Genomic DNA, 26,707 nt, shown 5'->3' with positions numbered 1-26,707 from the left:
AATAATATAATATCATTTTTTCAGTATTTAGTGTGTGCACTCTGTGTTTATCAAAGCTTCCAATCTTTTCAGACTTGCTTTCAGTTTTTCTAAGAACTGTGCAGGGATATTTTTCCCCAACCCCAAAGCTCAGTCTTAGTAGTTGGTTATTTTTTGGATTTTCAGCTTCATACAACAGAACACATTTAGTGATGCTGAGGTCTGGATTCTGGGGTGGTCAGTCCATTATTCTGAGAACACCAGCAGCTTCTTTGTTTGATAAGTATTTACATTTAGATTATAGATTAAATTAGAAATAGATTAAAATGTATTTGTACTTGACTACATTCATAATGCCTCCAATTGTTACATATCCTTGTATCTGCACTGATCCTCCACCATGCTCGACTGATGGTTGTAGACATGGTGCAAAAGTCTTTCACTGCCTCAGCTGCTTCTTCTGTTACTTCCAGCGATCTCAGATCTTAGACTCATCAGTCCATAACTTGTACTTAGTTGCCGTTTTGACTGCAAATTTAGTAAACAACACAGTACTTTTGCACTGTACTGTACAATGCATTTTTTTCAAAACATTTTTCCATTTCTCTAATGAAGTGGTATTTATCATAAGCCATATTACTGATATTACTTGTTTTTGTAAAGCCCAGCAATACATATGTATATATATACATATCAAGAACAATGTGTTTAATGCGTCTTTGAAACGTAACCCTTCAGTGTCTTTTGGTATTATTTATTAGATCTTCTATCTGTTTGTCCAAACACCCACATTGTTTACAAAGACCAAATCTGGCACTTACTTTCTCACACCTCTCTGTGTATGTACATTGATCAGCTATAACATTAAAACCACTCGTATCTACACTCATTGGTCTATTTTATCAGCTCAACTTCTTACTTTGTAGATCTACGGTTACAGACTGTAGTCCATCTATCTCTATGCATACTTTATTAGCCCCCGTTTACCTTGTTCTTCAATGGCCAGGACCCCCACAGGACCACCACAGGGCAGGTACTATTTGGGTGGTGGATCATTCTCAGCACTGCAGTAACACTGATGTGGTGGTGGTGTGTTAGTGTGTGTTGCGCTGGTCTGAGTGGATCAGACACAGCAGTGCTGCTGAAGCTTTTAAACACCTCAGTGTCACTGCTAGACTGAGAATAGTCCACCAACCAAAAATATCCAGCCAACAGCGTCCTGTGGGCAGTGTCCTGTGACCACTGAGGAAGGACTAGAGGATGACCAACGCAAACTGTGCAGCAACAGATGAGCTATAGTCTCTGACTTCACATCTACAAGGTGAACCAACAAGGTAAGTGTGTCTACTAGTGTGGACAGTGAGTGGACAGCAGCACTGCTGCTTCTGATCCACTCATACCAGCACAACACACACTAACACGCCTCCACCACATCAGTGTCACTGCAGTGCTGACAATGATCCACCACCCAAATAACACCTGCTCTGTGGTGGTCCTGTGGAGGTCCTGACTATTGAAGAACAGGGTAAAAGGGGCTAACAAAGTATGCAGAGCAACAGATGGACTGCAGTAGAAATCCAAAGTGTATATGGTAAGTGGAGCTGATAAAATGGACGATGAGTATATCATACAAGTATATATATTACAAGTATATATATTTCAAATACTCTAAATGTAGGCACAATTTATTTCGATAGCCCCCTATAATTTATTTACAGACTTTCAAATTGTTAACAAACAATTTGGTAAACGCCAGGAGACTATCAGCAGCATTAGGGTTAAAGTTAGGTTTATGACTACATTTAGGTTTTAGGTTGAAACTAAGAATAGGATAAGGTTTAGAGTTTTAATCAAATGTATGATATTCAACGGATTGTTTGGTTGCATATTTAGTTGAATGTTAATTAAAGACTAGCTGTTTAGGTCTATCTATGAACCATCTACAGGGGGAGACTCATAATAAAAGCATTACCCCAAATGTTATCTAAGAGGCCAGGCCTAAATGGGCACCCATTCGCATTGAAGTTCAGCTATGCATTTATATGTTTAATAAAACAGACTGTTTAATTCTGTTTTAATAAATAAAGGTTGGAAATGGTCATGTAAAAATGATTTATGACCATCTATGGTATATAAAACCAAACAAAGTGTTAGAAGTGGCCTACAAGATCTAAAAGATAAAAAATAAAATTCAAAAGAAGAAAAATGTAGGATTTGGATCCTTTAACATCCTCTTCAGGGACTAAACTGCACATTTTAGTGCACAATTTCTATTTATTTGCTGAGTTCAACATATTGGAAATAATAAAACACAAAAAATATGCATTTTCTCCAATATGTTAGATTCAGCAAATAAGCTGTTATGTGCGAAGGTGTTCTCTATAGAGGGTGTTTTAACTTATTTTCGCTTAGAAAATTAACTAAACATGTTATTTGACCAGGGTGCCCAAACCTCTGCGTAAGTCTGTATGCCAAAGTTTGCCATTATTTTTTCATTAGCTTTGTGTGGTGCTGATGAAAGTGCGTTACATTCCAAATGAGGAGAGATGCATAAATTACATTTAAACTGCATAAAGTGCCAGTGGGTGAGAATCTGGCTGCACACTTTCAGTTTCAGTGCCACCACGCAGTATCTGGCTGGTTTGGGCCTTGATCTTGGCCGGGACGCTCTCTCAAGGGAAGCCGCACAGATGGCAGCGTTCACTGAAGACCCCTAGCATAAACGGTTCAAAGGCGATATCATTAATTCAACAAAAAACAGAGAGGGGAAGGGCAAATGGTAAGTTAATCACCCCCACACACCTGATCAGCCTGAACAGAACACCAGAGACAGCGAAGACACAAAGAGAATGACAGCTTTCACTGACTGAATCTTTAATCCACAATAATTTATAAATAACATAAATAGCAAAGCTGATAATAAGTTAAAGGGGTTTGTCTGGATACGCTGGGGTGCAATTAGAGTTGGAGGGAGTTCTTTCTCGGGAGGCCATCTGTTCACACAGCTCCATGTTGCATCTGGGACACTCGCTCTTGCGCTCTTTTCCCTCTTTCTCTCTCCGTCTCTGTTGGAACAGCTGAAGCAGATCCCGCCGCAGCAGCTGTGAGGGATTATGGGTGGAATGGCTAATGAGGAGATCCCTGCAGATAGAACTGCAGCACCCCCGGCTTGTTGCTATTCATGCAGAAAATGTGGCCTGAGAAGCACACAGCCAGGAAGACGTCTGCATGGTCACTGTCTGCTTTAGACCCCTGGCCCAGTGTCCACTGCTGCTAATCCGGACCTGATTGGCACATGGCAGGCCAGTTTTAAATGACAATGGCAAAACAAACAGGGTGTGTTCATTGTGCAGAGCGGCGAGGCCGGTCTGGCATGACCTCTTTTAAAATGTTTCTTCCCCTGAAAGCCTTCGCCAGGATTTCATCTGCCTGCGGTGGACAAAAAAAAAATTAGCATATAATAAAAAGAGAAGCAGATGTGATAACGGTCATAATCAGATTGAAATTCATGTCAAAGCATTCATCATGTGTAAACTTAAAGAAATATAGTTAGATATAGAGACAGAGTTTGGCCAAATCTAATTTACACAAATTTCTATCCCTTGTAAGGCCAATGTAGGCATATTTTGGGCTAAGTTTGCATCTGTATTTTATGCTGGGGCTTGCTGATAAGTGATGGAAGCTTAGCTATTAGCATTGTACAAACTGTATGCCTAAATCATTACACACCAAATTAAGTTCTTAAGTAATCTCAAATGGACTTGTTTATGTGGTGTATGGACAAAAGTATGTTGCAAAAGTATGAGCTACAAAACTTTGTAAAATTTTGTTCTCACAACGACAATATCTGTCTACATGTATATATATATATATATATATATATATATATATATATATATATATATATATATATATATATATATATATCAGAGATAGATAACAACCATTGTAAATGATTACATTTAGGATAAAACTGTACATTTTTGGCAGAGCCACTGCTTTAGCGCATATGGGTGAGTTAAATGGATGGTGAAGTGTTTTGGTTAATGCGTCTTTTATTAGCGCTCCATTTATTCTTTGTGTTTACTCAGCCTTCCCCCTCCTTCACACATCTGTCCATTTATGGTTTGAACTTGACTGCAGCACATGAGCACATTGCCGTTACAGTGTTGTGCAACAGTAAAGTAATTCAAAGTACGTATGTGCTATAATGTGTAGTCTAGTAAACAAGAAAGTGGAGATTTTGTTTCTGTTTGCATAAGAGCATCACTGTAAGTCTCTAATGCTCTGATTGGACAAGAAGGAATGTATGCTTGAGTCATAACACGACTGCAACATATATATTTTGGATGCTCCTGGGATAAACATGCACAACACTGACATGTTGAAATGCATTGATTGCTGTGCGCATATCTTTACGTTGTATCATCAGCTGGAGCAGTCTGACAGGAGGTATGCAGTTAAGTGCAATGTTAAGAGGTTAAGAGGAATACTCACACATTGCATCCAGGAACAATCCTCTCCTGGGGCTGTCTGGGGATACTCAGTCTCTTCAGAAAGGATGGCAGTCGTAGTTTGGGTCGATATTGCTTGGAGCTTGGCCTCAACCCACTGACAGCATCAAGGAGAGAGAGAGTGAGTGCAAGGAGAATATGAGGTTGAGAATGCAAGCACTGTCTTCAGCTACATGAACATCTATGACTTTCAATCCAGTTGTATTGTTTAAGTTGATTTAGAGAGATTTTAAGGGTGATAGAAACATAGGCAGAGGTGGATGGACTTTGATTAAAGGAATAGTTTGACAAAAAAAATCTAACTTGCACAGTTTTCCCCCCAGCCCCAAAGGCCGTCAGTCAGCCAAGACATCAACAAAAGATAGGCAAAACTTAGGTTTTAAGATGGCTGTTACTACTGTTCTTCTTTATGTGACATACTTTTGTCCATTTTCATAGATAACAGTTTGTCCTATGGTGCCAGAAGCTGCATAAGCAAATCTATTTGAGATTACTTAACAACTCAGCATAGTTTCAGGCATGCAGTTTGTGCAATGCTAATTGCTGTGGTATAATCTTTTACTGCTTGTTAAGCTGCTCTAGCCTTGTACATTATCTCCAGTGTAAAACTAAAGCAGACACCTTCAGACACTAAGCATGACTGTTTTTGAGGTGAGTGGGAATTTGTATAGGCCCAAATGTGATTTTTCACCAACCTATTCCTTTACGTGTATCTGCTCATGAGCTCATTACTCATACCCACCATTCACTTTGTGCTGGAGGCACGGCCTGTGCTGTGGCACTGCTTCTCTTCTCCTCCTCCTGGCCTTCCTCCTCCTGCTCTTGCTCTGGATCCTCAGCTATGCAGTCCCACAGGCGGCTGTTGACCCACAGGGCGTCCTGCAGGCCATGACCACGGCGCACACAAGACACCTGGCGGCACAGTGGACAGCGGACACTCAGCATGCTGCTGCGCTCCACGGCCATGGTCTCCAGGCAGGCCGTGCAGAACGTGTGGTTGCAGAAGAGCATTCTGGGAACTCGCTCGCTTCGGGAGTAGCTCTGGTAGCACACGCCACACTCCAGATCTTCACACAGCACCATGTTAGTTAGAGGGAGTAGGAGACTTACAGGGAGAGAATGTGGAATGGAAGTAGGGGGTTTAGCAGGCGTTCCTCGCCTGGACGAAGGCCGAGATGGGATAGGGTTTATTATCCTTTCCTTTAACCTGAAAAAGTACAGAGACAGTCAACAGATTGATAGTTTCTCCTTAACAGTCTGGTTCTCTATTGCTCTAAAGCTTTTATAGCACAGGTAAGAGCTTTTAGTCTAAATGCATTTTCTGATGTCGTTTCTTTACATGTGCCTTAACCCAGTGAATGGAGACCTGACTCACATGTTTGTCGTGATGTAAATGTATAATCTGAAAGCTAATTACAGGAAAATAACTGCAGTCAGCTTAACTAACTGTGTGGTTATGTAATAATTGTGACAGGCCTAGGAGTGACTCAGTCTTCCTCACTGTCAGTACAGTTAGAAAGGTATATATATATATATAGTAATTATCACTGTCAAGTGCCAGATCCCTTCCCTGATGGTCACTCTAGGAGAACCTGAGCCTTCTGTCTTATTCAGCTTGACATCCTTCACATACGTCCAATTGTCCGCTCTGTATTAAGTGTCCGTAAAATCATAATTGAAATTCAGGAGCAGATGGCAGGGCTGTCCTACCCCTACCGAGTGTTTACCATTATAATGCTATTTTCCTGCCCATGGCTGCCACCTGTTAGTCCAGAATTATTCATTTGATTTTGACCTCTCAGAGGAAAGCTTTGACCTGTTCTGGTCATTCACATGCAAATAAACAGTGTGAGAAAACAAGCTCTCTACTACAAGACAAACCCTGTAAATTTTGTTTAATGACAACAATTGGATAAGTCTAGTGAATCTAAACTGCAGGGCTTATCAGAGTCTTTTTCTAAAAATGGTCTTAATTTTAGGGCTGGGCAATATGACAATATGTGTTGTTGTCGAGATAAAATATGTTACAATACAATACAGCATGGTTTTCTGAACATATTATGGATATTGTCAATAGTCATAGAACACTGACCAACTGCATGTTTCATTGTAAAAAGAGCAAAATGAGTCTGTTTAACTGGATTTAGTGCAGCACAGTATATGAAATACTGAATAAAAAACTGTTGTATTCAATTGTGTATAGTATTTTTTTTAATGTAGCACTGCTAGTTCTTTTTCTCTGTTGCAAATGACCAGAAGTCTGAAAAAATAGATACTGTGACAAATGAAATATTATTAAATTTTCTTGAAGTATTGCAATATTCTATTTTTTTCCATATCGCCCACCTCTACTTAATGTTCAGTGTAAGTTAATGTAAAGTTTTATTCCAGATAAATTTGGAGCATTTCTGTTGGTCCATTCATCATGAAACTGTTACACAGTGTAAAGGCCTTCTGCCACGTCCAAACGGTGTAGAAAAATAACAAAAATCTGCAAAAATAGACGATGTTTACATAGTCATTCAAATTATGTCTTTTAAGCAGCTATATTGTTCTAAATATAAAGATATACATTGTAATATAGACTTAATGGAGCAGCTTTCTAGACCCAGATTAAACCTAACAAGAAACAAAATGGGATTTTTAATGGTGACACACCATTAACACTGCTCTCCAATAGGCTTAGGCCATGTCCACGAAATTGCCCCAGTGTGCGATAACTTAGACTTCATATTTCCAAGCTTTTTAGTCCAATCAAAGACCCTTCCACGTCTATGGTGTCCTCTAAAACGATGCACAACTTCTACCTCTGGCAGAAAGGTACTATTAAGATGTCCCAGTTAAAGAGGAATCAGAAAGAAATGGAAGATAATGGGCTACTTACAGCAGAGTGAGCACCAGCTGTCTGTCAGATGATTGTTGTTCCTGAGCTATTCCAGCAGCAGTTTGCTCAAGCGAGAGAGAATTAGTGTGTATGTGTGTGTGTGAGAGAGAGAAGCTGCTCTGATGTCAGCGTGACTGACTGTTGTGTGTTTTAAAGGCTCTGAGTTGCGGGGGCAGTGCGATAGCTCCGTCACTGCTGACTGGCACAGCAAACAGAAAGATGGCCTGAGGACAGTCTGGTTTGAGGGTAAAGTGGAAGGGGTGGGCTCTTTCTCCAGAAGCCACAGGCTTCCTTTGTTGATTTTTTCAGACAGGAGCAGGTGGGAGAGCATGTGGTGGAGTTGGGGGTTGGGAGCATCTACTGAGCCAATGGGCCCTTTTAAACAGGAACAGCCTTAATAGATATCTTTTTACGGCACTACTGAAATGTAGACACTGCAATAAGTGAGTAAAACTGTGCTGCGTCTATAAACCTGTCAGCGTCTATACTTGGACTCTTATATATCTCTGGTAACTTCAGCTGTGTAAGCGGCTGTAAAGTGGAATTTCTCAGGTAGACTTGGCAGGCGTTTGCTTTCTTTGGCAGGCGTTTGTGAAATGCACACCCAGTACCATTAAAAGCATTGCCCTGGAGCAAATCCTGAGGAACTATTTAATAGTGCTCTACTCAGGTATGCATAATGATGTGCAGTTTATGGGGCAATACTCAACAGATAATAGACAGGTTTTGCAGATAATTTCTGTAGAAATTCTTGCTCCAAAAGCCCAAGATTATAAAAACAGATCCAGTTCTAAAATCTGATAATGACAAATAGAAGAGTTAGAGTAAACAAGAAAAAGCTCACGCTATCTCCTGAGGTGCATTTTTAAACCGTTCTGTACCATACAATTTCCATCAGGAAAGCAAGTTTTCATCATTTTTCATCATCCAAATATATAACCCACATCTGTTAGAGTGCAAAGTTCATTTTTTAACATTCAGAATCACATCAATCATTTTGTGTAAACTGATTTTTTTTAATCAATTGTCAACAGTGCAGTGGTTTTACCAAGTAGCAAAGGAAGTGTCACTTACACAGCCACATGAGAGAGCACTGCAGATGTTAAGCTTTTCATTTAGAATTATTTTTTTAGACTTACTACATTTATGTACTATTTATATTATTATACTTGCTTTATTTAGTATTAATGTGTATGCAGGACTACTGGCTAGAAGCCCATTCCAGTCTGTTGTCATGTAATATAGCATGCAGTATGTTTCCTAATCTCATCAGTTTAGAAAATGAAAGCCTAATTGAATTACTTTATTGATTCTTTTCATGTTTTAGCATTGTTTTATTGTTACTTGCTGTCATAAATGTTTGTTTGCTGAGCAGGAAATCATGAAACAGAAGTTTTCTCTCTTTTTTGGGGCATTTATAGTGTTTAAAGATCAACCAGTTGAGCAGTTACTCAATTTCGTTCCAAATATTTCGATTTTTTAAAAATCAGGTTTCTTTTACGATGTTCTGTATCATTTCTTTCCACTGTTGCCGCAAAGCAACATCTCACAAACCAACTATGAACCAAAGCTTTTTACTTCAGTTCACTTTAAGAGTGGAAAAATACAAAAAAACAAATTGCTGAATTCATAACCTCAGTTCCAAGACTAGAATCTCCAGGCTGGGCTGTGCTGCCCTCTAATGATGGGTTACTTTATTGCAGAGCTATTTACACATACAGAATTTGTCATTTTCACTTGAAGTGAAAACAAAAAGGAAATGTAAGAAAAATGTAATCTGTAATTTAATGAAGACTAGTGGTTTATAAATCACTGCAAGTCACAGTGATCTAAATTAGTGGTTTATTAAGACATTTGGTATTCAGCTTTAGCTTGCCAGGCTTTAAAGGATTCTTTGCTTATTGGCATTTTCATGTCCTGCTGCTTGTTCGTTCTGCAACTGCAGTATTTAATGGAGACTTTTCAGGACTCCGGATTTGTGTTCTGTTCCATCTCCCAACAAACATGAGCCAATTACTAAACCAGTGTAGATATCCTGACCACCAGACTCAGGTGTGTTGGGTGATCAGTTGTGTGGATTAGATGGCCTCTCAGAGAGCTGGACTGAGAACTGCCAGTTCATTATAATGAAAAACTGTACAATTACAGTAACAGACAGCGTAGAAAAACATCGGGCTCGTCCGGGATTTGAACCCGGGACCTCTCGCACCCAAAGCGAGAATCATACCCCTAGACCAACGAGCCATATACTTCAGTATTCTCAGCACAAAGATTATAAGCGGTCTGAAACACGGCCTCCATGTGTCTAATTATTATATTAATTTTACGTATTATGAGAATAAGTATTTCCTCCTCGACACGATACGTCAATCATTACACACCTAACTGACTCCAACTTCGGGATTTCCCCGAGTGCTTTTAGTCGCCTTCCGTACATTAAAGACTTCAAAGCGGATTTCAAGTCAGTCACCGCAAAAACAGTGGGCTCGTCCGGGATTTGAACCCGGGACCTCTCGCACCCGAAGCGAGAATCATACCCCTAGACCAACGAGCCACGTGGAGTCAAATCAATTTGTAGTCCATATGGACCTTCGACGCATAGACATGTCATACTACTTCAGCCACTATTTCACATTACTGTTAGTTATCATTTCCATTATGTTACGTTATCCATTTCCACCATGTCCGGCTGTCTAAGCCACAGCTGCAGGCCACATTATGACCACACCTCCTCTAACGTTAGCTAGCTAAAGACACAGTCTAGCTAAAGACGCAGTCTAGCTTAGCTACAGCAGCTAACAAAATCTACACGTCTCTGTCTGTACTAGCTAACAGCGACTAGACCTGTTTCTCGTTTTCACCTTAAGTTCCAGACCAGACGTGTGGGCTAAAAGCGTTCAGACAAAGTTAAATTAACAGAGAGTCAGTGTAGCATTAGCCAGCTACTACTTGTAAACTTCCACTGCACTGATTTACAAGCAAAATACTTATATAATTATGTTAAGATTCTGTCTGGCATTAATATAACCTACATTTGTCTACAACCCCTCCTCCGCAGAGCACGCGTGACTTACTTCAGTCACACTGACACTGTTTTGGCGGCTGGCTAACTGAACAAAACGGGAAAGACGGCTGTGTTCCTTTTGGCACACTTGCTTTCTCTACCCCAAAGCGCACTTCAAAGCCATCATTATTTTCTGAACTTGGTTAGCACACTGCTATAGGGTGGAACACAGCGGACCAGCAGACCTAATCTGAAACCCCGCAAGGTGATCATTTTGAAATATGTACATTTAACCCATTTTTGTTAAAAGCTGTCATGAAATAGGCCGTAACCATTTGTTTAGTCCTCACAAACGCGACCAGACAGGTGAACAAGCTTCCCCTGCACTTTCACTTGAAAGTATTGTTAGTAACATTCACCCTTCAAACTCACAAAAAGAAGATAGCACTGCTGACCATAAACAAACAAAACAACAGCTACCTGCAGTGAACCCAAGCTCTTTGTTTTTTCTTTTAAATCATATACGCCCACTTAGCGTTACACAACTTAAACACAACTAGCTGCTGAACCTGAACACTTGAGTATAGAGCACAATAAAGTGAACTATTTGCAGTGTGTATATAAGGCAGTGAGCAGAGGCACCACCACAACACTATTGTTTGAGATTTTATGAAAGAAAAAAAAACATCAAAAATATGTCATTGTACTTTTTCAGGCTTCCTACGACTACTAAACTTTATCTTGTGTCTAGATCAGTTTGTTTGAATAGGTCATATAATTAGCCGCTTGTTGACTTGTGTCATACACTGGTTGTGTACAGGCAGCATTGTGCTAGTGTTTTGTGTGTTTAAAGTTAAATGATGAAGTATTTTAATTCCTGTAGCGTATAAAATGTTAGGACATCTAATTTTTCTGGTGTAACACACTGGGGTAGGTTTGAGAGGTCTCCAAGAAAGTATAGCCCATGACCATGTTAATCCGCCAGCGGCGAAACTCGTTAGCAATGGACAGAATCCTACGCACTTGCTAAGTGGGCTACTTAGGACACAAGCACGTGTATTGGAGCACAGCCCCAGTGGCCCACGCTGCATTGCGTTTGAAAAGCGTTGTTGTGGGGCTCTTAACTGTAGCTTTCAGCTGTCGAAACAGTCAAAGTAGTTGACCACCAGGACCAAAGTTTACAGTATATTTAATCATGGCTTTAGACGTAAGTGTTTCTCCTTTGTTGAACAGACATTACTGTCACTCGTGTGACCTCGGAATCGCAATGCTCCTAAAATTACATCGCAAAAATAAGTAACCTTAACGGTAGTGTTAGCTAACTTAGCTAGCCGAACAGATTTGTTAGATTAGCTAACGTTAGCTAGCTAAGTTTATATTTACCTAGCGTCAGATGGCCGATTAACCAAACATCTTTAGCTAGTTATCTGTGACTTAAAAGTAACTTGGCAGCATTCGAGTGGCTGTTTCTGGTAAACTTTGGTCAAAAGTTTTGGTAATTTGTTAAAGCGTTGTTTTGTAAAAATGGTAAGGTAAGGTGCCTATGGTGAGCCCACCAATTACTATATGGAGGCTACAAATTAGTTAATATATTGCGGCAACAAGTTATGAGAAACTTACCTCCTGGTTAATATAGTAATGTGTGGCCTCAGTATAGTAATTTGTGCCCTTAATATAGTAACTGTTACTTGTGGCCATGCCCTATTAAAAATAATCACTATGACCGCTTAGGGGCTCCATAGAAAAGTGCAGTTTAACTAGGTTAGCGTTTTTAACAGTTCATTATCTCTTTACAGAATGAAACCATAGATAATTTAGCCAGTTTACTTGTGAGCTGTCGCAGCTTATTTTAGATTTCGATATTTTCCTCTCCATCTGTGTTAACTGTTCTGTTCTTCATGTAGGGCTATGTTTATGAAGTAGTCTAAGTTCTTATGAATGGAACTGTCTGTTATTTAAATGTTCCTAGGCTGATCATCACTCTTGTTTTATGTCTGTAGACCAAGTTACCGTGATCCTGCGGTCATGAAGGTGCCATCAGTAAATTACTGACAACAATGGATGCTTTTTTGGGAACTCTTCAGGATCATGACATGAGGTCAGTGTAACAGACATGAAAAACACTAGAAAGTGGTGCTGACAGGCAGTCATATTTGTGATTGATTCTTCAGTTTTTTTTCCCCCAGCTCTGTCCTAACGTCCTGTGAGCCTGAACTCCAGGAGCTAATGAGACAGATTGATATCATGGTGAATCACAAGCGCAGTGAGTGGGAAGCAGAGGTGAGAGCCATGGAGCTGCGCCTGCAAAACAGCCAGGAAGAGCTCCAGTCGGCCAAAGATCTGCTGGACAAGAGAAACTCTGAGGTTAGTGAACCCAATATAAAATGATGCTGGTTACCTTCTGTTGGTGATCTATGAAACTACCTGGAGGTCTTACTTGTCTTTTTTCCAGAATGGTTACCTGCACCTTCTGGAATCCATGTGCAAAAAATCATTAAAACTTGCTTATGTTATTATGCTACCTGTAAATAATGAATTAGATGCAACAGAGTTATAGATTTGGCTTACGATGGAAGTACTTTCATAATCATGTGATGATGAGTATGTTTAAAAGAATATTTTGTTTAGCCCAGATATGCCTTGCTGCATCCCTAGAATCATGACTGAGGTTGAAAGCACTAATTAACTCTTACACAAAGACTCCATAGTTCTAAATTTATGTACATTATATTTAAGCAAAGTTTTAGCTATAAGTCTTTCTCTGTTGTTGAACATTACTCTGTGAATCACAGTGCTTTTAAAAATCACATTGCAACATGTTGTTCAAACCTTGAAAGCTAGCTAAGGTGGTTCAGTAATGCAAGGCATCAAATAGACGGCGCTTTGGCTTCATGCTCTGCCTTCACCTTGGCAGATGTTTATGGTGAAAGAGGCTGTTGTCTCCCTGCTGGAGCTCCATGACTCTGGCTTCCGAAAGTTGAGTCTGGTAGTGGAAAAGGGATTATTGCAGGTGAATCTGCATGATGGCTGGGCTGTCAGGCAAAGTGCTTACCAGCATGCCCAGCCAGCTTTCAGCTACTACAATGAAAGATTTATTTTCTGATGCCTCACTCCATCTGTGTGTTCCTGATAACAGCATGTGCAGGTGATAATTACTCTGAAAAGTGCTAACATTTAAGCTGTCAGCATCAGAGTTTGCGAGTGGGTGGAATACTAAACCTTTAGTATTTTTTTGACTGTTCAAGCAAGGCATTAGTTTTATAACTAATATGCAAAATAACCCAAAGAGATAGTGATGTTTTTCTGTTATAGGTGTTCTTTTTTCATTGTTTAGTTTATTTATTAATGTGTATTTCCTCACTTATTCCTCTTCATAGAAGATAATTAATCAGCAGTTAAAAACATGCATATTGGAGTGAAATCTCTATTCATGCATGTAATGCTGCCTTCAGACATTATCAATCATGCATAGATTAACAGTATTTTGCTTAAATGACACATTTATGCAAATTGTAATGGACAATTATTACTGATTTGCTGAATTAAACATATTATAAATATGTTTAATTAGTTAAATAAAATTTGGCATGTGCACAACTCTTGGCACCCTTTTAATCAGTACTTAGTAAGGCCCACTTGGCTGGAATCACAACCTCCAAACATTTGTTGTAGCCAGTTAACAGTCTCTTTATTTTTCCCCCCACATTTCCTTGCAAAAAGCTTCTGATTCAAAAATATTTATAGATCATCTCACATTCACAGCAAACTCAGTGTTGTTTTATTGAAACACCTCCCTTTTTTATTTTTCAAACCTTAAGTGATTGTAGCCACAAAAGTTATATTTCTTTTTCTTCAGACCACATCGCTTGATTCCAGAATGCCTGTTTTATTTTAGTTTTGTGTTTCATACTTCAGACATTGACCTTATGTGGTGATATCCCAGTTAAGATAACCATCTAATGAATCAGTGCGTCACTATTCCTGTGCCAGCCAAATCTTCCTCCAGGTCCTTGTCATTGATGTGGGGTTTTGCTTTGCATACCCATCCAGTCTGTTAGCAGTTTTAGAGATCTCAGTTTTCCAGATCTTGTCTTGACTTCAACAGTTGTCCTTTACTTTCTTTCTTAATGCCATTTCAGAATACACTAGTGGATTTACCCCAGCTTTTGCACGACACATGTTTAAAGTGTTCCTGTGTATACGTATTTTAGATTTTTTCCCCAATATATTAAATTAAGTACATAAAGAGTAATCATGCATTACGTTTGGTAGAAATGTGTCATATTTAAGTTTATTATATGCAGATGTATTGATTTCTTTGCTTACAAAATCAGCAAAACATGTAATTTGACCAGGGTCCCGAAACTTCTCTCATAAAGTAACTCAAAAAGAACCTTACTTTACTTTTCTTCTCTACAATACTACAACCAATCAGGTCAGATTGCTTGCGAAACAGCTTGAAGAGATGCAAGCAGGGAAACAGGAACTAGTCATGAAGTATGAAGGGCAGTTGCAGCACGTGAAGGATGAGGTAAACCTTTCAAAAGATGGCACACAAGATTGGACAATGATTCATTAATCACTTGTTAAACTTGAAAATTCCTCTCCTAGTTATCCAAGTTGAAGCGCAGCTATGAAAAGCTTCAGCGCAAGCAGCTAAAGGAGGCACGAGAAGGAGCACGCAGCCGAGAGGATGACAAGAGTGAAGTTTCACGCCTGAACAGCAAGCTGGAGGTACTTCATTAATATTCCTCAGAACAGGCAAAATCAGCATTGCTCCTTCCAAACAGTCTGTAATGCTGTAATGACTGTTTTTTGTGTGTGTGTGTGTTTGTTTGTGTGCATTTTTCTTTTAAATAGATGCTAGCTTACATAATACACATGGGACCAAAAGCCTTCCATACTATGCTTAAAGAGTGTTTCTGTATTGGCACAATTTTGGATACTGCAAAGTTCAGTCATGCTTTTTGAAAGAGCCTGATTGTGGTGAAAATATCACCTGTACAGTATCAGTAAATTTACTGTTTTCTTCAACTTTTTAAATACCTCCTTTGTTTTTGCAGGAGTTTCGTCAACGCTCGGCCGAATGGGAACAGCAGAGATTGCAGTATCAGAGACAGGTGGCTTCATTAGAAGCCCAGAGGAAGAGCCTGGCAGAGAAATTCACTGTAGTACAGGTGGGCTTAGATTAATGTAATAAGCATTAGTCCAGTGTTACTCTTCTCTGATTTTGATACCATTCAAATAGACCTGTATTTACAATATGTTCTAAAAAATAAGAGCTGTGAAACGAGAAAAAAGTCAAATTAATTGTACAGTCTCCTCTGAAAGTATTGGAACAGCAGGGCCAATTCTTTTGTATTTGTTATCCACTGACGACTTTCTTGAAAGATGAATTTGAGACAGTAGATCAGAATGTAAGCTTTTATTTCCTGATATTTACTTCTAGATGTGTTAAACAACTTAAAACATGGCACCTTTTATTTGAATCCACCCATTTTTCAAGTGAGTTTGAGTGAGAGTCAATAACTTTAAATGTCTTGGTGGTTGGGGCTTGATGCAGTTATTGCAAGCAAGGGATATGCAACCAAATATTAAATGATATTTACTTATAATTACTTATCTGATTCTACTGTCTGTGGCATGTTCTAAGTTCTTTAACACATCTTGAAGTAAATATAAGGAAATAAAGGCTGAAATTTTAAGTATCATCCCATATTCATCTTTTGATCTAATACCCAAATGTCTTCAGTATATAGCAAAAACAAAAGAAGTAGTTTAAGAGGAGACACTATGGAAAAAGACGGTTCTTCAAGGGATTTTTAGTAAAGATATAGAACCATGAGCACTTAACCCTTTGCATGATTAAAGGATTCTTTGCATCATGAAAGGGTTCTTCAGATTGATGGAAAATGTGTGTGAATGTGCTATGGATGGTTCTGTATAGAACTTTTTTGTAAAGTGTTCTTCTATTGTAACAAGCTTGACTCCGTAACAATAGGAGAACTCTTTCAGGTACTATATAGAACCATTTTCAAAAAGATTCTATATAGTACTATCTACAGCACATTCTCCATAAGTCTGAAGAACCCTTTCATGATGCAAAGAACACTTTCATCATGCAATGAGTTCTTTGAGTGCTCATGATTCTATATAGAACCATTTTCTTCACTAAAGAACCCTTGAAGCATCATCTTTTTTAAGACTGTATGTCATTTTCATGTGTCCATAGGCATTCTAGAGCAGATACATATTTAGTACCTTACAATGGAACCCTGATTAAAATGATTAGATTGGAATTTATGGCTCTGTTTTGTGCTTGTGTTTACCAGCATCCTCATCTAGTGTCCGTAGCATGTCTAAATGAGCACATGTGGGTCCTTACAGGGTGGGAGTCTGTGTACATTAATGACAGAAATGGGTCACCATCAAGGCAGAAACATCAGATATAAGTAAAAAATCATAGTTGACCTATAAGTCTTGAAATTTGTAGTTAAAAACTCAGATCTTTCTGTGGCAACTGAAGCTCTGGTGTAACTATGTCCTGTTCTCGGTCTCAGTCACAGGGTGCAAGCCGGCTGCAGGAGCAGGGCGAAGTGCAGCGTTTGCGTGCACAGTTGGAGCGGGCACAGGACTCTCTGCATGCACAGGAGCTTGAGCTGGAGAGGTTGCGAGTGCTGCAGGAGGAGCTGGGAGACTTGCGCAGGGAACAGCAGGTCAGCTGCAGCATCGCAGCTAACGCTCCAGCACAGGTAGAGCCAGATGGACAGGGACAAGGGATAGGGATGTTGCAGGGGTGGTAGCTAGAGAGTGAGATGGATAATGGATGACACAAGAATTGATCATGGAGATTCACTGATGTCAGTGTCCATAATATCTCAAATACTGGCCCTTAGGTTTACCAACAGTGATATAGATAACGGTATAGTTTTTACTATTGATTTAATGGTATTTTAGAATGAAAAGTATGATACACATGCAGACCAAACAATAGTTGCTTACCAAAGAAACCAATGCAGTAGCAAAAAATAATGACTCAGTATTGATAATGGGTAATGGGTTTGATCCCAAGTTAATATACAGAATTTATTATATATGCGTAGTGCTCTGTTTGTAAATGTTAGTACAACTGGTATCAGGGTAGATTGCCTTTAAGCTTGCTTGCTTGCTTTTTAAATCAACTTTCTAATAATAAATTGGTTGAGCATTTTACTGCAGACTGAGATTTATGGAGAATGTCATGTGTTTGCCTCTGATTAGGTTCTGAGTGAGGAGAGGGACGAACTGAGAGCTACGCTGGATGCTCAGGATCAATTTGTGAGAAGCTCAGGGTTCCAGCAGCAGCAGCTGCGCAGTGAGCTTGCACGCCTCAGCCAGGCCCTGCAAGCCAAAGAACAAGTCATCAGGTACCCAGCATCTGCACCCACTTTTCTTTTAGCTTGACCCTGTTGATGAGAGTTTATTTATTTATTTATTTATTGTTTGTTTGTTTGTATTTCTTCTGAGAATGTAAATTTTGGCAAATTCCTTTGTCCAATAACTGACTCTCATTAGTCTGTCGTTAATCATTCAAAGGCAAGCCTAAAATCAAGGATGCAACCCATCACTATACCACTTATAAAATGGATAGTTCCGGTTCTGGAATCTAATTGACTGGTTTGCTTTCAAAGTCATTGTAAAATACTTCATGTACACAATTTTGAGCGCACCCATCAACTGAATTCTCTATTAATGCGGCGCGATATTAAGAATTGTTTCTTTTACGGATCATGGAAAGTAGTACTGATAGCTAGGAGCAGGCATAAGCACATACACAAAGTAAACTGCCCAAAACGGTATAATTTTTAATATTAAAAATGCCGTGAACAGGGCTTGCTTTCACTCTATGTACCCCAGTAGCTTTTGCCATCCACCACATCCTTCTGTGTAATTTTGCACACCCATGTGTGATTTCCTCACACTACCATGCATCACACTGTCTCTTGGAGAACATGAACAAAATGGTCTGTCATCGCTTGCAGATGTTTGCTTTTTGATATGGTACATTTGTTGTAGTTGTGCTATCATCCTCTTGAAATGAGGCCTAGAATATTTTTAGTGACATGCTTAATTAAGTAGGCCTATCTAGCAGGACCAATTGCCTATTGCGCCCTGATGCATGCAGTTTAAAAACTGTTGAATGACAAACTTACCTGTTCATATTGTATCTGTTATTTATTGGAATTAACATTCTTATATAACCGATTGCGTTTATATTTCTAATGCACAGGTCACTGGAGGAGTGTCTGGCATCCAAGAACTCTTCTCCAGGCCTGAACTCTCTCAGGCAGGAGCTGGAGGAAGTCACCACCAAACTTCACTGTTCTCAAACCTGTGAGAAACACCTGAAAGCGGAAGTTACTCGGCTCCGAGACAAGTAATTATTTGAATACTACGAGCAAAAATACTGTTACCCTAAATGTTAGCAAAAGCATTACAATCAAAGTTGATTGGGTGGAGGTCATGTTGATAGTTTTGCACTTTGTTTTGCCAGGCTTGAAAGCATGCGAAGACAGAAAGGAGAAGCAAATAGGAGAGAGCAGGAGTGGAAACAGCTGGAAGAGGATTATGCCCGCTCTGTGACTGAAGTCAAACGGGTAATGAAACAGAAGGCAGAAATACATCTAATATTTAATATCAGTGATGGTATATCTTGTTGCAATGGGTAGATGAAGTTGGTAAGTTTTATTTTTGTGTATGTATGTGTGTGTATGTAGCTGCGTGAAGAGCTCCAGCGGGCTGAGCAGACTCGTTGTGGTGAAGTAGAGGGGATGAGGAAGGAGGTCTCACAGTTAACAAATGAGCTACATCAGCGTGACATCACCATCGCCACGCTCACCGGCTCTGCCTCCGGTGTGGAGCGGCAGCTGCGGGCTGAGGTGGAGCGGGCTGAACGCAGGGCAGCAGAACTCAAGGTACACCTTCCTGTTCCAAAAAACTAATCAGCCACCAGTCTCAATATTGCAGTTATGTGGTATTTTTCAGGAGTTCAAATATTGTTTGAAATATTTCCCTATATAGTTGTTTTTAGATAAGCTATACTTAGTCTTAAGCCCTAGTCAGACAGGATTGTTTTTTCATGAGGAGGTGGGGTAGCGCCAGTTTACTTCAGAATGTCTGTAATGTTTCTGACCGATTCGCATGGGATAAGAAATCTCAGTCTAAATGACAGAGATGGGAGTGGAAAAGGGTAGAAAAGATGTTTAAACATTTAATTTAGCCATTATTTAATTTACCCTAACCATTTACCTGTCTTAAGTGAATGCAGTGCATCGTTAGCATCGCCATTAGCTTAGAAATTCACCACAGTCAGCATCGCCACATAAAAGCACATTTTTTTTCTGTAATTTTACATGTTCTGAGTTGTACACGTGAAGTAGGACAGTAACATTACATATAAGCCTGATTTTTGCCACAGAGAACACAGGCTTAAGCCAGCAGCCTATTCAGCAGCTTCTTGTTCGAATTTTTCCGTTTTACCTTAAATGGTGCATCAGTTACATTCTGGCACCTCAGGTGTTATAATAATAACTGCTGCACTATTTAAGGTGTAACAGAAAAATTTTACAAAATTTGACTTTGAAGCCCTTTTTCGAGTGCTTGCATTTTTAAGAAACTCCCTTTCCACAGAATATAACAGCGTTTTTACATGTTGATTTGCACAGGATTGAGATAACCTGAAGTTAATTCTACAGCTTGTTTTTTAGAAGGTAAAAGGTGCCAGAATCTTTACTGACACAGGAGCTTGCAGTTGGTAAAAATGACTGCCATGGTGCATTCGGCAGGACTAAAATCACTGCGAAACATATAATAATTACATTAGCCCACCTCCCCATGTAAAGCAAATTCAGTCTGAATAGGGCTTTAGTCTCATTTAAATTCAATATATTTTTGGAAAAGATTTGTCCCTTAGTTTCAGTTAAATTTCTGGTCCTGGAGCATCTGTGGAGGTTCATTTGACACTTCTATGGATACTTCTTGTGGGCTGTGACACAGAACAGTAGATCAAGTTCAATGTCTTGCCTTTTGTAGGTGACACGGGTTCAGCTAGAAACTCTGAAGATTGAGAATCAGCACCTAAATGATCTCCTGGAGAGGGTTGAGTCTCGATCCCCAAAGGTGCACATTGCCATCACATATATCTTACTACTTATTACATTTCTTTTTTGTTGTTGTTGTTGTTGTTGTTGTTTATCATGGGTGTGTAGCACATTTGAGTTTGTCATCCTTTGTCTGATATTCACAGAAGCTTGTTCATTCATTCTCATTCCTCTTCATCTCTCTCTCTCTCTCTCTCTCTCTTCTTTCTCTCTCTCTCTCTCTCTCTCTCCCTCACTCAGAGAGCTGATGGGGAGCTGGCAAGTTTGCGGGACAGCTATGTGTCATCTCTGAGCAGTCTGGAGCAGGAGAACCAGCAGCTGAGACAGGAGCTGGCAGAGCTCCGTGCCCACATGGAAGCCAGCAACCAGACCTGGCAAGACAAGTATGAGAGAGCCCTGCAGCAGAGCCAGTGCAGGAGCAGCCAAGCACATGACAGGTATGCAATAAACACTAATTCACGCTCTGATCTCTTGCATGCTGCCTAACCTACAAATGTTTGTTTTTTTTTGGGGGGTGTTTTTTTTTTTGTAAGGAATTTGTAGCAGTCTTTAACCCTCTGGCGATAAAACAGTGCAGAAACACGGTTTAAACATTTCCTAAATCTGTAGTGTGCGCTTTTCAATTCCATGTTATCGGGAGATTGTACGTGACTCACATCTGGAGTTATAAGGCTAAAAAAAAGGGGTTGAGATACACATCATCTGCCTCTCACCATGTGTAAGTGGTGGATGCTTTTGTCCATCTACATTTTGTGCGAAACTGACTAATGAACAGGAAATCACTAAGGACCTGCCCATCATGTCGTTAAACCCTTCATTCATCATTCAGCCAATTTCAGAAATTTGTGAAATGGCATGCAAAGAGTTGAAAGTTGCTGCAACAGTTTTGAAAAGTGGCAACAAACATAACGGAGCGTTTTGATATGAAACATGGTTATTGTTATATGCAAGTGCCTTTTAAAGAAAGAAAGAAAAAAATTTAAGAAGATATGCAAAAAACAAAAAAATCCCCTTAGATTCCAGAGAATATTAGAGCCAGTTGGCATCACTTCTCTGGCAGTCAAACCACAAGGGGGCACCAACCACATAGCCGCTAAGATACAAATCTGAACTAGCAGTTGTGACCCCATTTAGGTTGTGGAAGTGTTTGTGCTGGGTTGCCATATGATGAGAGATGTGACTACCTTTGCCTGAACTCAGACTACCACACTGAGTTTGATTTTTGTTGAAGGAATTATAATAATTAATATTAATGCTGTTCTAGCAGAAGCAGTGCCTCAGACAATGGACTTCCATCTGAAAAACTTCACTTCCTTCTGAAAATACCTTTGGGAGGAACCCCTTCAATGGATTTAGCTCCTGTAAAAGTTGATGGGAATATGCTGTTTATGACAGTGTTGTTTTTCAAACACACTAGATAAAAGAAATATAACAAGGTTACATGATTAAATAATCGTCCTTACCCTCTTTCTACGTTCACAGAGCATGTAATGAAAAAGCACTTTTGACTTGATGTTTTGAATTTGTTAATTGCAACTTTTTTTTGTTTGTTTGATAAATAAATTTAAAATTTTTCTTAGCATATTATTTTATATTTTATTTATTTGTAATCTAACAGCCATTATTGTCACTGCACAGTAACTTGCGCTATCCTGTCAGGTATTATTTGGAGCTTTTGGTGAGCTGGTTTGTTTAAGAACCCCTGATTTGTAAGTTGTTGGAATATAGACAATCACAAATTTTTATGTTGGCCAAGCAGTGACTGCAGTTTAATCATCACCTGCAGACTGATTCATCCTGATGCATTTATATATGCCTGTACAGCCTTATTATGCTCCTCTACTCACTGTGCACTACAGAGTAGAGGCAGCAAAGTCACTTTCTCCTGTTGTGCTTTGTTGCAGATGTGAGGCAGACCTGCAGGCCATGGAAGCCCGCATGCAGGAGAGTACCTCTCGCTATGAGCACCAGATCCAGATGCTCGTCAAACAGCTGGAGGTCCTGTCTACCTCCTCACCTCACCGCCCTGACGGCCAGTCACAGGAGAGCAGGCCGAACGCCTCCCCCACACCCTCCTCTTCCTCCTCTGGCTCCTCATCTTCCTCAGCCAATAAAGCCCGCAGGATAGCGGTCCTGCTCAGCGCAGCGGCTAATGAGGAGAAAGCAGGGGCTTCGGGCTCTTCTGGTGACCCTCTACCTTTGGTCAGTCACAGAAGCAAATTTAGAATTCTGGGTAGCATTAAAATAAGTAAGAGTAAACATTAACACATTAAAAAGAACAAGATTTTCAGTACAGTGATAGATATACTGTGAGCTTATTAGAAGAATGATCTATTGATTTGCCTAATCAAGTATTGGTTGATAACTGCTAGGGGAACTCATGTTTGGAGTTTTTATAGCTGATTCTTCTTTCTTTACAGCCAAATTGGCTGATGACCGATGGCCAGTACTTTTCAGCCTTTTTTTAACCTCAGCCTCTAACTGTGGTCTAAATAAACACATGTAACACACTAGCAATATGAGGAATGTGTGTGTGTGTGTGTGTATATATATATATATATATATATATATATATATATATATATATATATATATATATATATATATTATGTATATATATATAGCAATATGAAGCAAAGTGGCATTTTGAATTCTTAACAGAAAATCAGTTGCCTATTTAAATAGCATGAATCAAATAAATTGTAAGGATACGTTTTTAGATGACTCATCCATGATGATACATTTTCAGACTCTTGCACTGTACTGTGTTATAAAACAAATGTGCATGAATTGGAATGAGTGGCATATTTAGCTTAAGTGTTTATGGAGCTGTTTACAAAGCAAAACGGTGCATTCCTTAATTCCTCTCTCTCACTGTCTCATGTGCAGGATCACTGTGCCAGTTCTTCACCTGGGTCGGTGGCTACCCGTTTTCTGGAGGAGGAGACGCTGCGCTCACAGGAACTGCTGCAAAGGCTGGATGCTCACATCCAAAGCATGAGGCAGGACAATGCCAAGACCGTCCGCAAGTATCTGGGCAAAGACGGCAGCCCTCACAATACACATTGACCCTGTACATACACGCAGCGGGGTCTCCAGGTGCCTTTTAAGACTGGTGCTAAAATTTTCATTTGCATTACGTGGCTAAGTTGATGATAAATATATTTATTGCCAAAAAATGAAGCAAAAAAAGGCAAGCCAAAGCAGATGGGACCGGATTTTGACTGCAGGACATCTGGTAACCCCCATGCAGGTACACACAGCACAGTCTCATCCATGCTGAATACCTCTGCAATTATTGCACTAACGAAGGATGACCCTTCACTCATACATGCATGCCTTGGCCTGGACCTGCATTATGGCCTATGACGTTTGTCGTTATATTGCTAGGTCTTCTGTGTCCTGATTATTCTCTCCTGTCTTTTTCTTGAGCACTTTAGAAATAGAATTGGTTTCCAAAAGACAAATTTTTGCAGTGCCTGTCTCTTCTTGTTGTTCATTGTTTTTATTTGTCTGTATGTATATTTAACTGATGTGTGGCATAATTTTTAAATTGATCTGACATAGTGAAGAGTCAATGATGGGTGAATTAAATGAGCTTGTTTTGATAGTCCGTGGTGTCCTGATTATGGGAGGGGACGTGTTTTTGTGGATTTTTGTTCTCTTTGTCAGCTTTGGGGGAAAGGCTGTCTGCACGTGAAAAATTAGACCTATTCTCAGAGGGCAAAGTTTTGGGAAGTGTTGTACAGCAATGTATAGCTGACGTCAAGTACGGCAACACGTGCACACAGCTTCATCTCTGTTTAATGTCCTTTCACAGGTCCCCCAAGTATATTTACAAGAGTTTCACCACAAGAATGTTCAGGCCATGCCAGCGCTGTCATGTTGCCCCCAGCAGCACTGTACATCATGAGAACAGCTATGGTATGTTAATGTCATCCGTGTGGGATCCTGCACTCGGAAACATTGCCAAAAGACCAGTGTTGATGTAGCTCAGAGAAAAAAAAAGTCATATTTTATCAACAGAGTGATACAGAAGAGGCAGGGTGGGAGAAAACCCTCCTTCACTCATAATGAGGTACAACAGGGGGAATAAAGAATATTCCAGATCAAATTTGTTTTGGAATGTGCTTTTTCCCCCCCATTCTTTTTCCTTCCCTCTTCCTTTACTCAGATTACTAAGTGCTGGAAGTATGTTTAGCTAGGCTTGGGTCCAGCGGTTTTGCGATTGGTATTTGGTAACCCTGGCTACCAGAGCCGTGAGGCCCAACAAACAATGCATGCTGAGGAATTTGGCAGCGTGGACGTTTACTCTCTTGCAAGCAGAAGGTGGAACATTTTTGCTTTGCAGAGGTTTTTTTCTGGCCAAGATTGGATCCCATCAGGCTACTCTTTAGACCTTCTGTTTTGTTTCAAAGAATGTTTGGGAAAAATGTTTATTAAAAAATACCATTTGTTTTCAATATCGTGCACATTTATTATGATTGAAATCTTCTAGGCTAGTCTTCCAGACACAAATTGAGTTTAAATTACATGGCCTGTTCTTTTGGGTCTCATGGTACTAGGAATTGTTCATTATCCAGTTCCAGAGGGAAAATTTTAATGTTGCCTGTGGGGTCTTTATGGTTTTGTCCTTCCTTGTACAGCCAATAGAGGGTGCCAGGGTAATTTCCATGGCCTACCTCTGAGAACTTCCATACGATTCTGATAGCTCAGCCTAAAACACTAATCACTAACACTCTGTGCTCTGGAATGCAATGCGCTGGAATGTGGTGTAATTTGTGTGGCACACATAAAGACTTCATTGAATGGTCTTTAAGTCTTGCAGCTCTGAATTTAGTGACGCAGTATGGTAGGCATGCACACTGCTGTGTTTTAGTGGAAACAGTTTAAGCTCAAAGGGTTCTAGTGTTGAATCCAAACAATAGTTTAGCAGAAAACTAAATTTACATAAATTCCCCTTTCTCCCAAACATAATCGATCAGCCAAGACATGTTTGTTGTAGTTTTCACTGAAACTAAGAGTAGCAAACAAGTAATGGATGCTTATATTCCACCAGTTACTGTCACGCAGACTGTATGCCTAAATAATCATGCTCTTGCCTCAGGGCAATTTCAAATAGACTCACTTATGTGATTCCTGATGCTGTATGTTATACTGTTTTTAGAAATGGCCAAACGTGTTTCACATAGTATAAACAACTCATTTTTGTCCATTTTGGCCAGAGTTGGAATCTTTATAAGCAAGTCTGCTTGAGATTACCTGACACAGTTTGAAGCAGGCGTGAGATGATTTAGGCATACAGTGTGCATGATGTTCTGTCCTGTAGTGTCAGAACTGCCAGTGGAAGTGAAAAGTGGTCATGAGCAATACATTCGTGACAGATGTAGTACTGTGCAAACGTCAGAGACCATCTTTCATTCATTTAATTTACAGTCAAAGCAATTGTGAAATAGAAGTTATTAATTTTTCAGGAGATTTTTTTTGACGAGATTAGAGATAATCTACTTTCATATGGACGGGAAAAGTCAAAAAGAGAATAAGTGACATATTTAAAATTAATATTGAAGTTAAAAGATACAGATAAAATGGGACTCCTATAAACCATGCCAGACCTGATACACCACCAAAACTTCCACCGTCAGGTAAATAGTACTTAAAGCTTTCATCTTTGAGAGATCTAGAAAGTCTAGCTCTACTCTATCTTCAGATCTGAAAAAAATGCACAAGTCTTTCTCTCCATTCTTCCATTGTGAGAAGACATCTTTATGCTACGAGTCTGAAAGAATGTGTAGCTGTCAAGAAGAAATCAAACAAAGAAGCTGCTGCTGCTCTCAGAGCAATGGATTAATCACCCCAGAGTCCAGACCTCAAGATCACTAGATGTGTTTGGGTTTACTTGCATCACGAGAAGCAGAAAATGCAACCAACTACTAAGACTGAACTTTGGAGGTGTGGAAAAATATCTCTGAAAGCAAGTCTCCTGAAAAAAACAGAAACTGTAATAAAAGCAAAGGGTGGACACATTAAATATTGGACATTTTGAAATTGTATTTAGTTGTTAAGGCATCTGTGTCGTTTTGTGTTGGATGTGTTTTTGTTTTTTAGTTTCAGATGCAGAAAAATGCATAACTTGTACTGAATGAAAATTTTTACAGAAATTGAAATGAATGAAGGAAGAGTGATC

General features: G+C 39.6%; 2 protein-coding genes and 2 non-coding genes across 9 annotated transcripts; 1 reads left to right on the top strand and 3 right to left on the bottom strand.

Moving 5' to 3' along the window:
• Window positions 1-2,831: 2,831 nt before the first annotated feature.
• im:7152348 (uncharacterized protein LOC559250 homolog) lies at window positions 2,832-7,600 on the bottom strand. Its single transcript, XM_036570386.1, has 4 exons — window positions 7,378-7,600; window positions 5,236-5,700; window positions 4,477-4,590; window positions 2,832-3,408 (listed from the first exon to the last, which is right to left on the bottom strand). Exons 2-4 carry the CDS (start codon window positions 5,574-5,576, stop codon window positions 3,363-3,365), a joined length of 501 nt encoding a protein of 166 aa, XP_036426279.1. The 5' UTR covers window positions 5,577-5,700; window positions 7,378-7,600; the 3' UTR covers window positions 2,832-3,362.
• A 1,949-nt stretch (window positions 7,601-9,549) lies between these two features.
• trnap-ugg lies at window positions 9,550-9,621 on the bottom strand. Its single transcript has one exon. It is a non-coding gene; the product is annotated as a tRNA-Pro (tRNA).
• A 238-nt stretch (window positions 9,622-9,859) lies between these two features.
• Window positions 9,860-9,931, bottom strand: trnap-cgg. The gene has a single exon. It is a non-coding gene; the product is annotated as a tRNA-Pro (tRNA).
• Window positions 9,932-11,470: 1,539 nt separating this feature from the next.
• cep63 (centrosomal protein 63) lies at window positions 11,471-24,983 on the top strand. 6 transcript variants are annotated; one of them, XR_005007255.1, is made up of 17 exons: window positions 11,471-11,588; window positions 12,382-12,479; window positions 12,553-12,745; window positions 13,296-13,391; window positions 14,817-14,912; window positions 14,993-15,115; window positions 15,445-15,558; window positions 16,942-17,133; window positions 17,642-17,787; window positions 18,651-18,797; window positions 18,915-19,017; window positions 19,138-19,335; window positions 20,453-20,539; window positions 20,761-20,957; window positions 22,425-22,722; window positions 23,410-23,773; window positions 24,341-24,983. XR_005007255.1 is itself a non-coding variant. In XM_036570382.1 (16 exons), exons 2-16 carry the CDS (start codon window positions 12,439-12,441, stop codon window positions 23,587-23,589), a joined length of 2,196 nt encoding a protein of 731 aa, XP_036426275.1. In that variant the 5' UTR covers window positions 11,471-11,588; window positions 12,382-12,438; the 3' UTR covers window positions 23,590-24,983. The 6 variants fall into 6 exon arrangements, 5 of the variants coding, with proteins under 5 accessions (XP_036426275.1, XP_036426276.1, XP_036426273.1 ...); XM_036570382.1 differs by having other exon boundaries at window positions 12,568-12,745; window positions 23,410-24,983; XM_036570383.1 differs by having other exon boundaries at window positions 16,942-17,097; window positions 23,410-24,983.
• Window positions 24,984-26,707: the final 1,724 nt, after the last annotated feature.

The sequence above is a fragment of the Colossoma macropomum genome, unplaced genomic scaffold (assembly GCF_904425465.1).
Source record: "Colossoma macropomum unplaced genomic scaffold, Colossoma_macropomum, whole genome shotgun sequence".
Classification (NCBI taxonomy): domain Eukaryota; kingdom Metazoa; phylum Chordata; class Actinopteri; order Characiformes; family Serrasalmidae; genus Colossoma; species Colossoma macropomum.
This window is presented reverse-complemented; position numbering and strand designations above follow the sequence as displayed.

What these genes read in the sequence shown, in the direction of transcription:
- im:7152348 (XM_036570386.1), bottom strand. Translation starts at nt 5,576, where the DNA reads ATGGTGCTGTGTGAAGATCTGGAGTGTGGCGTGTGCTACCAGAGCTAC. An exon ending in CCTCCAGCACAAAGTGAATG is followed by an intron (nt 4,591 to 5,235) that starts GTGGGTATGAGT and finishes TGATGCTGTCAG; the next exon opens with TGGGTTGAGGCCAAGCTCCA. An exon ending in ATTGTTCCTGGATGCAATGT is followed by an intron (nt 3,409 to 4,476) that starts GTGAGTATTCCT and finishes TGTCCACCGCAG; the next exon opens with GCAGATGAAATCCTGGCGAA.
- cep63 (XM_036570380.1), top strand. Translation starts at nt 12,439, where the DNA reads ATGGATGCTTTTTTGGGAACTCTTCAGGATCATGACATGAG. An exon ending in TGGAAAAGGGATTATTGCAG is followed by an intron (nt 13,392 to 14,816) that starts GTGAATCTGCAT and finishes ACAACCAATCAG; the next exon opens with GTCAGATTGCTTGCGAAACA. An exon ending in AGAAATTCACTGTAGTACAG is followed by an intron (nt 15,559 to 16,941) that starts GTGGGCTTAGAT and finishes TCTCGGTCTCAG; the next exon opens with TCACAGGGTGCAAGCCGGCT.